The sequence below is a fragment of the Haliaeetus leucocephalus genome, unplaced genomic scaffold (genome assembly GCF_000737465.1).
Source record: "Haliaeetus leucocephalus isolate CR32 unplaced genomic scaffold, Haliaeetus_leucocephalus-4.0 Scaffold657, whole genome shotgun sequence".
NCBI lineage: Eukaryota > Metazoa > Chordata > Aves > Accipitriformes > Accipitridae > Haliaeetus > Haliaeetus leucocephalus.
The window spans coordinates 938,877-955,743 of NW_010973093.1; the positions used below are offsets into that span (position 1 = coordinate 938,877).

The following is a 16,867-nucleotide window of genomic DNA, read 5'->3' on the forward strand; positions in this document are numbered from 1 at the left end:
TAGGATGCAGGAAAGCCTGGTCAGTCTGATGCTGTCCTCTGCCAGTAGAATGCTTCACTGCTCATTTCTCTTGGTAGCTGCCATGGTTCCTGACTCTCCCCTGTTTCTGCAGGCTGGCAGTTTGGCTCCACTGGTGGCCGCTGCGGTATTTTCCCCACCAGTCTGGTGCAATTGGCTGCAGCCCCTGATTACCTCAGTACCAGCATGGACAGATGTGGAGGGCTGCGGAAGAGCATGAAAGCTTCCCCAGAGAGCAGGAACACCAGCAGGGAGGTGAGTTGTCCTTGGGGAACTTCTAGGGGATATAGTCGGGTTCTGTGGGAGCTGCTAGGGTGGGTCCGTGGGCCTGGTAGTGTCTAACCTCCCAGGCTAGAGGGAAGAAGATGACTGCTTAATCCTTGCAGATGGAGACACTCAAATACTGTCATAGTGGGTGAGGGAGGCATCACACACAGATCAGGCCTTCCCAGGTCTGGCAGGTGAGAAGAATACACACTGTGGTTCCTCAGCTGACTTTTTAGGGTGGGTTTGCTGCCTGTCTCTGCAGAGTTCTGTTCCCAGCCTGGCATCAGAACGCAACAGCATCATGTTAGTCCCTGCTGGTGATCATTATACCATGATGGACTTCGCCACAGCCTACTTCCGAGAGGCTCAGTCCATGTGAGTAGGCTGTGGTCCTTCCTGAACAGGTGTACACAGGATCTGTGTAGCCTGACCTACACCAAGCTGTTTCTGGGGATGTTTCTTGGATTGCATGTTCCCTTTCCTCTGTCTAGGCAGGGACTGAAGGGGATGTCTGCTGAAAAGAAGAGTGCAGCTGACCTGGTCCGGCACACCAAGGTGAGCCCAGTGTCTCCCCATGGCTACAGGCAGAATCCCAGCTCCAGCCTTGCCTCTAGCTTTGTCCCCACATGGAAAAAACTGCAGAGGGCAAATCCTTGGCTGCAGTCTCTGGAGAAGCGTAGGTGACCCCTGTTCTTCAGTGCTGCCTGCAAGATACTGGGAGCTTGTGTCTTTGTGAAGACTGCAGCACAGCTCTGTGTGATCTGCCTCCCCAGCTTACCCTTGTATTCTGGCCCTGCAGGTCCCAATCAAGCAGTCTTTGCTCCGGTACTCTGATAGTGAGCTGAATGAGCTTGCTACAAAGAACTTCAAGAGTAAGTACCTCCCTAGAACACAATACTGCAGAGGCTGGAGCAGGGGTGAGAGGGACGGACTTAGTGGCCACACATAGGCATCACAGGGCCCAGAGTGGGAAATGAAAACTGTGAGAGGAGGACTCTTTCTAAGGCATTTCTGCAGTTAATAACCACCTGTGTCCATGCTGAAAGCCTCCAGCAAAATGCACTTTGCCTTGAGTGCAAAGTGTCCAAGAACACACACTGCCTGGGCTGATGCCCCACTGACTGACTACACATGCAAGGCTCGTAATAGCCCATGGAGCAGAAAAGCTTTCAGGACATTTTCTAGTCTACTGCCTGCCCCATGGCAGGATCACCTCTGCTTAGACCTACATGCTAGCCCTTGCTTTACAGCTCTGATGCGGTTCATGGGAGATCAATCAAAACTTAAGGACCAGAATGAGGTTGAATGCATCTATGAAATCCTTCAGGTTTGTGAACTTCCCCTGGGCAAGGCGCTGAAGCACCAATGGGAATGAAGGGCCAAGACCTTGCTGGGAAGGGAGAGAGCAGGGAGAGTCATAATGCAACCTCCTGCATGAGAAAGGGACCTGAAGCAGAAAGGCTGATTAAAATCATGGGGGGGAGGGGTTACATGTAAATGCTTTCCCTGGATATCACTGTCTGGATGAGAGCATATAACCTGCCTCTCCTTCTTTGGGCCTAGATAGCACTAGAGACCAGAGCCTGCAAAGCCCAAGCTTTAAGCAAATTGGCAGAGCTCTGGAGCTGGGAGAGGAAGGGCACAGAGATGACCAGGGGCCTCTCTGATTCTCTTGTCCCCACTCTGATGCTGCCTTCTCCTCTCTGAATGCAGCTGTGCAAGGAGAAGGAGAGTTTGCATGATGAGGTCTACTGCCAGGTCATCAAACAGGTCACCCACAACCCTAACCAGTGAGTACCAGCACTGTCAGCTCCTGTGTGTGCACAGCTGGAGGGGAACCATCTACCTCACTGCATGGACACTAGGGCCAGGAGAGAGGCTGACCCCTAATGATGTGTTGTCCCCAGCTGCCCAGATGCTGGGGCTTTTGCTGAGCGCTCTGGAAATTTAGCCAGTCACTGGGTTTGGCATTTTCACTTCAATGGATGTTTGTCCTTGTATCTCTGGCTGCTGATCTATCTGGGCACTGATAAACATACCTGGCAGCTCCTGGTAGTGGTGCTGCTCAGACCCCTGATTTCCTCATCACAGCCCTGGAGAATTCATACAACAGTTAGAGAGTGGCTTGACCCCACACTGCCCTGCAATATGTCAGCAGTGGCATCAGAGTGGCCTTGACTGTTCCCTTGCTTTGTTTGCTGTTAGAATAACTGAATCAATTCCTTCCTCAGCATAAGAAATGTCTGACTAAGGGCTGCCATCTCATTTTCTGCCACCTGACCTAGGTGTTCAGAAGGGCAGAGGCTCATTTTGAGCTGCTTCAAGCAGGTATTGTCTTGTTCCAAGGTGCCCACAGATCTTTCTGTTCCACAGGGAGAGCGTGCTGCGTGGTTGGTTGCTCCTAAACCTGCTAACTGGGTATTTCCTCCCTTCTAACATCCTGATGCCCTATGCCACCAAGTTTCTGCAGCTAGCCAGCAGTGACCCATCTAGCACCCACCATGGTATGACTGTTTCTGTGTTCTGTACAATAAAATTCTGCCCTCTTGTTACTAAGGCCCAGTGGTCAAGGAAAGAAGACAGGATCCAGGTGGGGACACGGTCCAATGGGAAAATCTCCCTTATCCTGTTAGGCAGGAGAAATGAATGGGGTACTGAGGCAGCTGAGCCTGCGGGCACGAGTCCACATTTTATCTCTAGTCTTTCTGTTTGCAGAGGTCATTTCCCATTGCATCTTCACCCAGGCAAGGTGGAATTGTGTCTCTGAGGCTTAGCTTAGCACTGTGGCTTAAGCCCAGTTTGAAAGCTAGACCCTGGGGGAAAGGCAGGCAGTGGTCTTCCAGAGTCATCAGCTGTGAGGTATTTGGGTTGGAATCCTGCCAGAGAAGAGGGTTCTAGTTCTCCCATCCTGTCATTCCTCTGTATTCCTACTGCCCTGGATGCTGTCTGGGGCTGACCCCTCATGATTTGGATGTGTCCTGGCAAAGTGGGAGATGACGTCAAGTCTCTTTGCTCTTCTAGCAGCAGCCCTGGGTTAAATTCAACACAGCCAGGATGACCCAACACCATAGGAGACAATGCTTAGTCCTCTGTTTGGCTCCACACATGAAGCTTTTTCTTCTTCCTGCAGATATAGCCAAGATCTGTCAGAGCAACCTGCGGAAAAATTTCATGTACGGGGGCCGCCGCCACCTTCCTTTCCCTGTGGAGATAGAGGCATTGCTGGTATTGAGGGGCAGAGAAGTGGGGATGCTGGGAAGAGAAGGAGGGCAGAGGCTTGCCAGAAGGTGCCATGTGCAGTGTAACAGGGGCAGTTAGTGTTCCAAGAGAGGAAATGAAGCATGTGTCTGTAAGGGGATTGGGAAATGCAATGCCATGGAGTGGGCAGGGAAGAGGCAGGTACTATGGGCAAGCAGTGGAAGGCAGACATGAGGAGGAAGAGAGAGAAACAATTGTGGAGCTGATGGGATCCAGCATGTCTTGCTGCCTAAAGACTGTCCTTTGCAGAAGGGGCGTGGTGCCCGCCGGCTAGTGATACTGATGCCTGGAGGTGTGGAATACCTCACCAGAATAAAGACATTCACTGTGAGTTTTCTGCTTTGAATTTCTTCATTGAACTGGACTCTGACCTACACCAGGGAATTCCCTTATCTGTCAAAACCTTGGGCTTGGCCTGTGCTTCCCATAGTGCTGTGAGAGTTTCCCACTCACTTCCTAGGAATCCCTGTAGCAGCATATCTCTTCAGGGCCTGCACAACACTGGGATGCCTCACCCAGCTTGCTTCTTTGAGCAATGGCCAGAGCCATACTGCTGCCCTCCAACAGGCCCAGTATGTCTAATTGCTCTGGGGCAGCTTTGGGCTTGCCTGGCCACAGTATTTATTTGCTTCTTTCCTTGCTTCAGGTGGCCAAGGAGCTCTTGCAGGAGATCTGTGAGCAGATGGGGGCAGGCGAACAGGAAGAGATACAGGAATTTGTTCTTTTTGCCATCAAGAGTGACAGCAATAATCTCGGCAAGTAGAGACTAGCATGTAGCTTCTTTCTTTCCCTCCAACAGGGAGGACCATGGCTACTGTTTCAAACAGTTCCCCCATGCTTGCTGGTTCCGGGGAGGTTCCTCTTCTGCAGTTTCCCTCTGTACTAGGGTTAAGGGTTGTGGCTTATCGGGGGCTGTGTTGCTTGTTCCTGAGAGAGGTGTGTGTGTCTGTGTGGGTCCATGTCCCTTTGGAATGGCTGATGCTCGGAGTGGTAAGGGCAGGGTGGAATAGAGGTGTGCAGGAAGGGTCCTGTCCCAGGTCATAGAGCTCAGCCCACTGTCTCAGTACCAAGTGTGATGACCCTCTCTCTGCATAAACATGTAGATAAAATGGTGAGGCCGTTAAGATCGGAGGAGTATCTTCATGATTACCTGCTGGAGGACAAGTTGGTCACTGTGACTTTACGCAGGCTCATCTGGAGGACACCTCTGCACTTTGAGAACAAAATTTATACTGATGTCCATTATGGACAGGTAAGCAACAAGGCCAATGTGCACACCAGGAACCTCCCTAGCAAGGGCTCCCTAGCAAGGGCAGAGTTAGTGTACAGGCCAATGGGAATGTCCCAAGGGGGCTGAAGAAGCGGGAGGGCTTTGGCTGATTGGCTTTGTGTGCTGTTTCTGGGAATGGCTAATAACTGAAGCTATGGATGCAAGGAAGGCAGTGTGCCTGTAGCCCTAGCCTATGAGCTGTACTCAACCAGACATGGTTTGTGCAGTTCTGCATCCTCTTCCTGAGCCCAGAAAGCCCTTGTTTTTGTGTTATCAGCCTGAGCTGGATGTGTTATCAGCAAGGCAGGATGTAGGTCTCGCAGCCTGGCACTGCCCAGACATGCCTGAACTTTCTGGCAGGTTTAACAAAGGGCTCTTTCCTGTGCTGTCTCTCAGATCCTGTGGGATTACCTGAATGGGAGGATACTGTTGAGCCATAGTAAAGAAATGGAGATGCAGGTGGGCATTTTGGCAGTGCTCCAGCACTGGGCCAAAGCAGAGCAGCAGAACTCTGCTCTCTCCAGGTATGTCTGTCTCAGGGTGGGTCTCTATCTCTAATGGCTGTTGGAACCACAGGGGTTAGGAGTAGGTGCCTGAAAGTACTTGCTGGATAATTAAGGAATGGACAGTTCTGGAGAACATAAGCTCCTAATTAATGTCACTTAGTGACTGACTCCTGCCCATAATCAAGAAAGTTGACCTTCTGTTCACCCTCTTAATGCTGACAGTCTCTGATCCACATTTCCTTTTGTGAATCCTGAGCTGAGGTTCATGAGGGTGCCATGGGCATTTCTTTTGACTGCCATGTGTTTGCAATACCAAGAAGGAAGTGCATGAGCTTATTGTTGGGATGAATGCTCCTTTGTTCTTTCTCACAAGCGTCAGAGTTTTCAACCCTGGGCACCCAAAATCTGTAGTGAGATGCCTAATGGGAATGAAAATGTCCCTGGGTACTGGAAAGCTTCTGTCCTGCAGCCCTGAGCTGTTATTTTCACACTCCTTCCTTCCTGTACTCTTATGCACTTTGACTTGGAGTTGAGGTAATGTCTGCATCAGATCCCCTTACAGCACCAGCAGCAGGGGGTAATACCATAACCCTGCTGGGCATTGGAGCTCTGCTCTGTGTAGCGCTTTGGATGAACAGGAGCAAGACAGGGTTAGAATAAGGTGGTGTTCAGCTGAGACTGTCTGTGAAAGAAACACCCTGTGGCTTTACTTCCATGCTACAGTCCTTGCTTGAAGAGCTCCTCTTGTCTCCAGAAAGGAGAGATTTCTCTGAGTGCACTACTCAGTGGTGCACAGCTGCCTTCTCTGTGGAAAATGGTGGTCTCACTGTCTCTGATGTTTCCTTCCACATTACCCAATTCAGATACGACCTGTTGTGCTCTTACCCTCTCCCTCCACCCTTGCCCCAGCCATGCAATTGAAAATTGTTGCCACATCCCCTCCTTCCTCTTAATCCCCCTGGTTGATCTTTTGATTTTAGCTGGGCAGGGGGTGAATTAGTATCTGCTTGTTGGCACAGGGAAGAGCTGAAGGAGTACACACCACAGACCCTGCAGTCCTCCATCAGACCCCAGGCTCTGCAGAACCATGTTGGCATGCTGCTGAGAACCAGGCAGCCCCTCCAGCCAGTGGATGCAAAAATCCAGTTCATAGGTGAGGAGACATCCAGATCTGCTTGAGTCGTCTGTCCTGAGCATGATGGAAGCTGCTCTGAAGGCACTTTTGAGACAGTTCATGAGGTTGGCAAAGATCCTTAGAGCCTGGAATGGGCCATGACATAGAACTCCCTGACAGCCGCCTCCTGCAGATTGGCACTTGTTCCCAAGCGTGGTGATCATGGTAGAAGTTCTACCTCTTTTGTAGAAGTCTACAGTAGATATTCAGAGCTCTGTACAAGTTGTGTTTTAATTGATACTCTGGCTGCACAGCTGTTTTCTGGTTGGAAAAGAATGGGACATCCATTCAGGCTGCTGAGAATTGAGTATCAGCTGCCTGGGAGGGAGGGAGGGAGAAGTTGTCAATCTTACTTTTCAATGTAGAAAACTTGGGAATGCTTGCAGCTTTTGACCACCTTAGGTTGGTGCAGTAGATTGCTAGCTAGAAGCTGCTGCCTGAAAGCCACCTTTTGCTTTCTTACAGAGCATGTGATGAAACTGCCTTTCTTTGGCTACAACACCTACTTTGTAGAGAGAGTCAGTGATGACACAATCCCTGTGCCCTGTTTCTTTGGTGTGAATAAAGAGGAGATCATTGTGGCAGATGGCACCACCCAGGTATGCCAGACAATTCCTCCCTAGAGTCCAGAGCCCTGATGTCTGTCAGACGTTAACTCTGACTTTTAGAAGAACTTGCGCAGGAAGAGACTGTATTTACATGCATCACAGCAACTCTAACAACAGCCCTAGCCCAAAGCAAGTGACAAGAGTGGTAGAACAGTTAGTACTGCCATGTGCTCTTTTGTAAGTGCAGTGACCATGCTAATAAGCACAGTCCACAGTAAAACTAAGTGTAGGTCACGTTCCTGTTTGTCCCAATCTTAAGAGAGTTCTAGGGACATGCTGTCAGCAGCAGCCTGCCCTGTATTCTGACTGCCCCAGTCCTTGTCTCAGCTTTCAATAAGCTCTTGAGGTGAATCCTCCTTGGTGAGAATTGGATGGTTTTATTTGTAAGGACTGCACCAGAGAGCGTTTTGTGGCTTTTCTCCTTACACAGGAGGTCTCCTGCGTCATTCCATTGAAAGAGCTGCAGAAGATGCGAACCCTGCAGCCTGTCTCTGATGGTGGGCTTCCCGGCATAGAAATGAACTATGGCTCAGCTGCCAACCCCAAGACTATGTGGATTGAACTGTCACAGGTGAGATCAGCCTGGACCTACAGCTTCCTCCTGGCAATTCAGAAATTGCCCTCCACTGCCCAGCTGAGCCTCTGCTAAGAGTCAGTACTACTGCTCTCTTCTGTCCCAGAGGTGGATGGGGGCACTGCATTTCCCAGGCCACAAAGCGCAGCTTTGTCCCAGCAAGTACCTGATATTTAATTATGGAAAGTGATTTATGGGAATATTTAATTATGAGAAGCAGCCATTTCTGGGGCAGAGAATGACTGATACTGATTTGTGTTTTGACAGGCTAAAGAAATGTATCACACGATTGTTGTCATCCTGGATAAAACAGAGTTGCACCACTAGAGCCTAAGAGGAGGAGAATGACCAACCAAAACAGCACTGTTTTCCTTTCTTCAAGCTTGTTCAGTGCTTCCTGCCCTGTCTTCTGGAGACGACTTTTCCAAAAGACATCCATGACCTCAGACAGCTACTTTCTAAGACTGCCGCCACAGTGTTTGTTGAGGGACTGGACAATAATCTCATCCCTTGTGACCTGCCATTCAGTTCCCATGTACTCTTCCTTGAAGTGATGTATGCAGTGGCTAAACAAAGCACAAGACACCCTTTCACACCATTGCTTTTTCATAGCCTGTTCCAACACAGAGCAGCTGAACAGATGCAAGCAATTGCCTTCAAGCTTTGTAGTGTGGGATGCTTCTTTAATTAATTAACATGAGAAAAGACTGATGCTTGCTAGAGATTTGTGTATCACAATGCACAGCTAAGGCTATGAAATGACTGTACTGACTGCTGGTGTTTTCCATAGGCCAGCTTTTTCCCTGTATTGATATGCAAGAGGCCCTATAGCAGGATTTGTGAAGCAGGAGCTTGTAGAAAGCATCTCAATTGCAAAGCAGATCAGTGTTAATATATAATTAACACATATGCTGGGGCACAGATTGAGCTGCAATGGTAAGAAAGTTTATTGTTAATTAATTTCTTACTGACATAATTATAGCATATGTTTCCCTCTACTAGAAAGAAGTCAGTCATGTCCATGAAGCTGTCATATTTAAATGATGGCTCCATACCTGTGAAGAAAGTGTATTCAAATGGAATTTGTATTACAGCAGAGGAGAGTGTCCTGGGTTGTACAAAAATGCTTAACTTATTTTTATTGCTACAGCTATCCTACTGAACTGAAAAGTATCTGCACTTTAGGAGATTGCAATAAAATAATCACATAGAGATGTTTTGAAACTATGACATAACAGATACTGGTTTACATCTAACATGGGAAGATTGACCTGCAGGTAACTGGCAAAGCCTGAGGAAAAGGTTGTCACTGTTGGCTAGGAAGGGGATAGAGCTGAGGGTGCTCAGTGCAAGCCATAACGCACAGCTAGCTTCTTGCTAGTGAGCTGATGCTAGCAGTAACTACAGCATCTTCCCTGTCAGGAACTTCCCTTTGACTGCTGCTTGCTGTGGCCTGTGAGGTCTTAGCTGAAGCATGTTCCACCCTTCCCCTTCAGCAGTGCTACTGCAAGGCTTAGGTAAAGCACCACAACAATGTGAAAGAAAGGAAGAGAAAAAATATCTAAAGATTAACTTATCCTTATTCCCCTTCTCTTTGAGCTTTTGCTGCCTTACATAGAAGCACAACTCATCTGGTTAGAAATGCCCCACACTCTGATAAAGCACTTTGTCACACAAATCTGCTTACAGATTTACAAGATAAACAAAGCATTTCTGAGAAGTTCACCCAGGCAGCAGCTGAACTCTATAAGCACTGAACTCTGGAGAGATAGTAACCCCACTTAAGTGGCTAATGAAACAGGATTTTTAATGGGAAGGTAAAATAGAAGCCAGCAGGCAACAGCTGAAAAAACTTGTTGTGTAAAAAGCTTCTTGTAAAGCCCTTTGTCCTCCAGTGAGCAGAGCAAGCTGAAGATGAAAGTGACTTTTGAGTTAAACATTTCCAGGTTCTCCTGGTTCTAGCTGGAGAAGTCCTGCAGCTATAAAGGGTTGGAGGTGTCTGCTGGCACATGTTTCCCATCCATCCCATCCTGGGCTTGCATTTATTAGCTGTCTGTTCAGATAAGAAATGAGCTTTCATGTCTATGTTCATAGTGTTGGAGTTTTAAAAGTATCTTAGACCAGTCTGTGTGATTGAGTGATAAGAAAAAGCTTGCAGGAAGAGTCCACAGCAGCTATAACATTGTTTTATTGTCAGTTCCGCACATACATTTCAGTACATTTAAAAAAAAATACATTTGTTGAGTACAGTGATCCAAAAGCCTGTTTGATGGCCTCTCAGGCTGCAGATTCCTCTAGCAGCGCTAGTGCCGGAGGCCACCAGCCTCTGTAGGCATGGAACAAAGGCAGAACCCAACAAAAACCCAACAGAAAGGACTTGTGCCAGGGAATCAGGTTATTTCAAGCCCACTGGATACCCTAAGGTTCAGGTCCTTATATAAATATAGCAGCAGAGGCACCACAGTGTCAATTTGAGGGCCACAGCAGTACCTTAACCAGTTGTAACAGCAACATTGCCCTCTGTATTGCAGACTGTGGGTGAGGCACAGGGAGCAAATATGGCTTTAGGGGTTACAAGCAAATGCTGGAAAAGTGTTGGCAACCTTGATGCCACTATTGGAGAGGTTAATACTGAAAGAGCATCACTGCTTAAGTTAAAGGGCAGACAGAACTAGACAAAGTAAAAAAAAAAAAAGTTTAGATTAAAAGAAAAAGAACCCAAGTTTCTCCACCTTCAGAAAGTCGGCATTGCTTGCGTGGTAAAAACAAAACTCTCCCCTCTTGTCCTTCAAGGGAAAACATTCCATCCAGGAACGTAACCATCAAGTTCATCATTGGCAGCCCTGAGCAAAGCATGTGAACTTGTAGCATAAGGCTTCTACTGGTAACATTGAAATAAGAACTAAGAGATGGGGGAGCAAGGGGAGGAGCTATCTAGGAAGCGAGATGCAATCCCAAAGCAGAGTCCCCACTGGAAAGTCTGAGCCCTTCCCAGACTGCTGCAGGGAGTAGAAGTTGCAGAACATCTGAGGCACCAGCCCCTAAACTACACAGCAGATGCAGACTTCATACCTCTTGGCAAGAGGTATTAGAGGGCTTCAGTGCCCTAGTTATTGGAGAAACTCTCCATAAGTTCCCAGAACCTGGTTTCCTGGAAGTGCATGTCACTAAGGTCAGAAGTAAGCAAAAATGCAGTGGGAAAAGAAAGCTCACTTCTGCAGTTTCATGAAACCCTCCATGGCTGAGTTCTTCGGGATACCCTGGTCCCACTGCTGGAGGAAGGAAGACAGCCAATGTGACGCAAGGATCATCTCTCTGAGCTCTGCAGCTCCTGCCAGTCTGTCTCACTCTCACACCTGACCCTTGTTTTGAAAAACTCCTTGATGAGTCTCTGTGCTTCCTCCTTCACTGCAAGAGAGGAAGTGCCACCTTTGAGATGATACTTAAGACATCTACCCCCTCTAAAGACATCAATCCATTTAGCATCAAAAGAACCCAAGATTCTTGGTGCTCTCCCCAGCTATCAACTCACCAGTCTTGCGCGCAGGGTTCTGCTCTTCAGCCAGTAAGTGAGACAGGTGCCGAGCAAAGCCCTTAAACAGATCCTGCAGAATTGGGGAAGATAAAACACAGGAAGCAGACATTGGTTACATCACCAGACTGTTTCCACATTCATCTTGCCCTTAGCACAGGCTGGCTGTAGCACAAACTATTCACAGATTTAGACTACAGGAATGTTGCAAACCTGCAAATGCACCCAACCCTGCAGTGCTGGAGAAGCACATGCACACACATCCTGCCTTGCAGAACACATCAAGTAAACTACACCAGAATTGAACCTAATCTGTTGCCACTCCGGCATGTTTTTTAAGAACTCCCACCTGTGGAGTTTAGCGTGAAAATATGAACAATCACAAACAAGCGTGGAACCAACATGATACCACTCTAAATCACACACAAACCCTTTCTTGGGAGAGCTGAGTTGTTGCACCTAGAGTCACTAAAACAGCACATACCAAGATGTGACCTGGAAGTGAAATGTGGTAACCAGATCATCTTCCCCTTCTTAAAGCCCCAGCTCACTAGGAAGGTGCAGTCTCCTTCTGCTAAGGGTCTTGAGTTGTACCCTACCTTGGAAGCAAATTTGCCACCCTTGTAGAATGGCGTCAAATATTTGACAACGATGTCTGCTGTCTCTTTGAGGGACACGCCTTTGGTCACTGGCTGTACAGTCTTGCTGGTTCCTTCTTTATCACACTGTGATAAGTTTGGATCAAAAGTCACCTTCTTCTTTGTTGGACCAACACTTTTGCTTTCTGGCAGGGACAGAATAGAAGATTTTGCCACTGTCCGTAGCCGCTTTATTGCGGGACTTTCCATATCCTAGAGATGGGACAGAAGAAAACCAAAACCACCAATTCCTGTGGCAGCATTGCACTTCCAAGCAGCCACTTCCTTCTGAGAACACGAATCTTTGCAGCATCCTGTAGGCTCTCCCTATAGTGAATACCATGCAGGAATCTATGTAACCCATTGTGCTGCGCAGACATAATACACTGTTTGCCACACAAAGGGACTTTAAGAAAAAACCTTTAACACTACCACATTTAGAATTACCCTGTGCTCTTATTAGGGCAGCTAATTGCTAGACCCTGTCCTATACAGGAAAAACTGACAGGAAAAGATTTCCCAGGATGTCTGCTGAGAATACACCCCTCAGGAAGAATCAACCACTTCAGGAGTGCCACACTCCTGTTCAATTTGAAGGAGCAAGGAGAAGACTGCACTGTTCAGTAGAGACAGCTACCAGGCAGTCTCGGATGCCAAATGCAGAACCAGAGACTGAATGGCAAGGAAGGCTGTGAGCATGGTTCACTTCTGAGTGGTCCTGTGTGTCATTGGCCTGTGGTTGTTCCCTCAACTCGAGAAAGCAGCTTGCTAATTATAGTTAGTTACAGATCTAGAGGGGGTGGAGAGACTCATTCCAGGCAAGTCATCAGCAAGGGTACAGTCACATGGGTTGCAGAGAAGAGGAAACAGCAGAGTGGCGAGGAAGCTTTCCACTGCAGTCTGAGTTGCTGGCACTGGCCTAGTGGGCGGCAGGGGGACGCCAGGAGTGCAATGCAACTATGATTCTCCTCTCTGCTGCAATTGCAGCTGGGCCCTCCCCAGATAAATAACACTATCAGGTGGAGTTCAGACCAGGAGCATCACTCCCAGAGAGAAACTTGGCACAAGATGAACAGCAAAAATATAAAGGAAATCAGCATCCACTAAAGTCTTACCTCCTCTGATCCTGGTCGCTTCCCACTCTCACCTTCCCCAACAACCATTAGTTCAGTTTCTGGGACATTTTCAGCAATGCTACTGGGAAGAGTGGAGAGAAGGCCAATCTTAATCATTCCACAGTGAAGATATTACTGCATTCACTGTCAGTGGACATGAGACTCTCCATGGTAAAGCAAGAGTCTCCCTCACCAGCCTAGAGATCTAATACAGATTCCCAGTTTCCAGGACAAGGCTGGTGGAGCTCTGCAGCTCATTAACAGGGCAACACAGGGAGCAGAGGTAGAGATTTTACCTGGATGTTACATCAATTTCTTCTTGAAGGAGTTCAGATTCAGCAGCCTGCTGGGTCTTAAAATCCTCCTCTCTCTCAGTCAGTGTTATTTCTGCCTCTTCCAGTTCTTCATTCTCTACCTGGGACTGTCCAGTCACATCTTCTCCAGAGATACCTTTGTTTTCCTGAGGTATTGGCTTCTCTTGACACATGCTTTGAGAAGAAACCTGAGGTAGTGTGCTTGCAGAACAGCCATCTTCTTTTGCTGAGCTGCAAATTTTGGCTTTAGACCCACCTTTGGGGAGGGAGAAGAATTTGGAAATATCCTGTGATTCTTTTTTAGCTGCTTCTGCGAGTTTTTGCTGCTTCTTGCTAGGTTTGGATTTCTTAGTAGGGCTCTCCCAAAGGGCAGCTTTTGTGTCTGGACTGGGTTGCTCTCCCTTCTTTTCAGGAAGAAGTACTTCTACCCCAGCACTCTCACACATTGCTTTGGTTCCTATTTCTTTCTTCTGGAGAACAGTGTTTCTGGTGTCCAGTTCCAGACTGCAGCTGCTGTTGTCTTGCCCATTTGGACAATCTACTTCTTTTTTGACAGACTTTACATCGCTCTCCTCCTGGATCTTCAACAGTTCTGAAGCTGTGTGAAACAAGCTGGATTTCTTTGGAAATCCTGCTCCCACGCGCTTGGGTTTGAACTAGGGAGAAAGGGAGAAGAAGGAATTTTGGATATGAGAGCATTAAGGAAGCCCTGAGAGCATGTGCAGAACCCTGAAAGGAGCTAAGTTTCTGTATACAATGCACCAGTGTGTACAGCCGTAAGCTGCAGAAGGCTCTAAAATTGACTTATCATCATATCCATCAACTGAGACATCAGGGAAATGGATTAGGTTAAAGTCATAGGCCTGCAGTAAGGAAACAGACGGCATCCTTGGTTAGAGCAAGATGAAGAAAGCTTACTTAATGTATGGCCTGCACATAGATTATATTCACTAATAGGAACCAGCATGACTAGTTGATCTCACTCCAGAAACAAAGGACAAACAGGGAAAACAATTACAATAGAAATATACAGCTATGGCCACAGAAAGGACTTAAAATAAAAATATAAAAAAGCAGATACACAAAGCACACCATTGCCTCCTTGTCTATCCCATCTGTACTCACTCACCGAGTAAACCTGGGATGCAGGGAGGAAGTCTGCTTCTGCTGGAGACCCAGATTTTGTTTCCAAGCTGCTGCTGCCACCAGTTCCAGACCCAAAGACTGAGAACAACTCTCCTTGTTTTGATGCTTTGTTGATTTCTGCTACCTGAAAAGAGAACAGAAATATTCTCTAGTGGCCAGAAATCTTTATGCATTCCCACCTTTGCACATACTAAAAGCCATAGTGGCAAAACAAATGTCTCCCCTGAAGAGACACCTATCTCAAGAACAGAAACATCTTCAGAGAGACTTATGGCAACCAGCTAACCTAAACCAAGGCTTCTCTATGGTCAGCTACAGTCTGAGGAACTCCCTGTTCCCTTTATTGCTAGACCTAGAAGACATCTGGATAAGCTTGCACTGGTATGTAGGTTTCCAGAGCCTGTAAAGCCAACAAAGATGTGAAACCAACGTGATTCTGGGCCCTCGTGGAAACAAAATCAAGAAGAAAGATTCAGAAGACATCCAAGGCAAAGCAGAGCTTCTCCTTCATCTTTCTGACACAAACTCTACCCTATTTCCCCTTGAGCTGAGGCCACGCCACCTTCAAGGGAACAACAGCAGACGTATGGCCCTACCTTCTTTAGGACAGTTGCCTTGTATGAGTTAGCCATTTTACTGGTTCGGAAAGCTTCATACTCCAGCTCCACAGCATAGGCATGAGGGTCTGACCTGTAACACAGGCTGGGGTGATTTCTGGCAAGACACACTTCTCTATCTGCAAAAGGAACACTAATGCTTAAGCATCTCCCAGAAAGCACAAAATTCACTCCCTCTGGTGCAAGAATAAGTGATAACTTCCAATTAAGTCCTAAGGGCGCAGAGTGAGTTGCTGCAGAATGGAAAGGGTGGTGAAAACGGTTTTAAATCAAAGTCCTCTTGTCCAGTTTCTCAGTTTGAGAAGTACACTATCCCCATCTTGTGGGTCAGGGAAGAATTGCGACTCCTACGATCGAGCTGATTTAGCAGAATCAGACACAAGAGTCCTCGTATCTGATCCTGAACATCACTACAAGAAGGATGCTGTTAAGTGAAACTACATCCTTGGACCAAATAACTTAAAAAGGCACTCCCTGAGAGTGGTAATGGTGCTCAGCGAAGGGTAGGCCCTGTGTTAAGGGACTCAATATGCTACCCCTTTTCTCTCCTCTCATACCCTTTTCCTCCTGCTGGAACCTTTTGATTGGTGCTCAAAGCTTCTTCCAGCATCTTCAAGCAGTGTTCCCGTCCCTAGGAAACATGGGATACTCAGACATGCTCTACAGAAGTCATAGTGCCCCTTGGACTTCCATCCCTGAAGGAGTAAGAACAGGGCAAGCAGAATCTTAGTTGTTCTTTGCAAGTCAACAAGACTGAACATTAACCAGCCTTTCTTACCTTCACTGTGAGCTTAGAGATTCTCCTGCTGAAGGCATCTTTCAAGGGACAGTCTGCACCTACCACAGAGGAGGCAATTTGGAAAAGGCGTCATAGCAGGGCTAGGGCTGATGGAGAACATCTCAACTGTCACTGGGAGGGTGGCAGTCCAGAACTGGTTGGCACGTTCCTCCCTGCATAGTTACCCCAAAGACCACTACAGTCACCCTTTTTACCTGGAGAAGCTACAAACACCAAAAGAGTAGGCAGAAGCCAAAGTGAGATTTTTCTCCCTGAATGAGAACGTCTAACTTTGCTAGTTTATGACCAACAGCTTTCCAAAACCTCCCCATCTCAGGAAACCCTTTTTCAAGGAATCACAGCTCTTAGGAAACTCAACTCTTTTCCACTCCCCACAATACCAACCAAAAAAAAAAAAAAAGAGGCTGAATAGAGTAACATGAACTACCAGGTATTCTTTTACAATAGTGTAAGAACTGTGTTGCTAGACAGGGCCTCAAGTAGCATGGTTACAAATGGCAAGGTTTTTCAGCAGTTTCCTTATAGCCCAGTTGAACACTGCTGCATAACCACTGCAGAAATAGCCTACAAAGTCAGGTTAGACAGAGTTTTCATTCTCTCTTGCTTATTTGGAAAAGCTGTTCAGAAAGATGCATTCCATACCTTCACCCCAACCAAAGCTAAGCTCTGATCCATCTCCTCCAGCCAAGCTTTCACAGCCAAAAGCCTAACCTCTGTGCCTAGGGATTGATACCTCCAGTGTTGATGCTATACAAATTACACACAGCTGCAAAATACAAGACTTTCTTCTCCCAAAGAAAACCACTATAAATCAAAGAAGATATTTACTTGGAGGAACAAAATCATCCTTTTCTGGTTCTTTGCCCTAGAAGAAAACAAAGATCAGTCAAACATTTCCATTCCTGCAACACACATGCAGGTCTAGAAGCACAAAAGACACATTTTATAGCCCTGCTCCAGGGAAAATTAATGCTGAAGTTACAAAGGTACTGAAAAGGCACCAAAATGGGAGAAAGAAGACAAAGAATGCA

At 47.2% G+C, this 16,867-nt stretch overlaps 2 protein-coding genes across 7 annotated transcripts in view; one reads left to right on the forward strand and one right to left on the reverse strand.

The window, feature by feature from the left end:
- LOC104839270 (unconventional myosin-XV-like) overlaps positions 1-8,002 on the forward strand; it is a 46,051-nt gene extending 38,049 nt beyond the window's left edge. The window contains exons 44-58 of the mRNA XM_010579476.1: positions 113-273; positions 548-660; positions 777-840; positions 1,085-1,157; positions 1,536-1,612; positions 1,999-2,075; positions 2,659-2,789; positions 3,416-3,510; positions 4,190-4,298; positions 4,647-4,795; positions 5,210-5,337; positions 6,300-6,472; positions 6,959-7,092; positions 7,532-7,672; positions 7,943-8,002. Of these exons, the coding sequence (XP_010577778.1) occupies positions 113-273; positions 548-660; positions 777-840; positions 1,085-1,157; positions 1,536-1,612; positions 1,999-2,075; positions 2,659-2,789; positions 3,416-3,510; positions 4,190-4,298; positions 4,647-4,795; positions 5,210-5,337; positions 6,300-6,472; positions 6,959-7,092; positions 7,532-7,672; positions 7,943-8,002 (1,685 nt within the window). The remainder of the gene's footprint in view (positions 1-112; positions 274-547; positions 661-776; positions 841-1,084; positions 1,158-1,535; positions 1,613-1,998; positions 2,076-2,658; positions 2,790-3,415; positions 3,511-4,189; positions 4,299-4,646; positions 4,796-5,209; positions 5,338-6,299; positions 6,473-6,958; positions 7,093-7,531; positions 7,673-7,942) is intronic.
- Positions 8,003-9,848: 1,846 nt separating this feature from the next.
- Positions 9,849-16,867, reverse strand: part of RECQL5 (RecQ protein-like 5) — a 39,661-nt gene continuing 32,642 nt past the window's right edge. For 3 of the 6 annotated variants that reach the window (XM_010579323.1, XM_010579324.1, XM_010579325.1), the window contains exons 11-18: positions 16,665-16,701; positions 15,816-15,874; positions 15,595-15,668; positions 15,017-15,110; positions 14,404-14,544; positions 13,257-13,930; positions 12,961-13,039; positions 11,568-12,058 (exon numbers count right to left, since the gene is read on the reverse strand). In XM_010579323.1, the coding sequence (XP_010577625.1) occupies positions 11,621-12,058; positions 12,961-13,039; positions 13,257-13,930; positions 14,404-14,544; positions 15,017-15,110; positions 15,595-15,668; positions 15,816-15,874; positions 16,665-16,701 (1,596 nt within the window). In that variant the 3' untranslated portion in view covers positions 11,568-11,620. Of the gene's footprint in view, positions 11,084-11,207; positions 11,281-11,567; positions 12,059-12,960; positions 13,040-13,256; positions 13,931-14,403; positions 14,545-15,016; positions 15,111-15,594; positions 15,669-15,815; positions 15,875-16,664; positions 16,702-16,867 lie in introns of those variants that run through there. The other 3 variants (XM_010579326.1, XM_010579327.1, XM_010579329.1) reach the window with 3 other exon arrangements.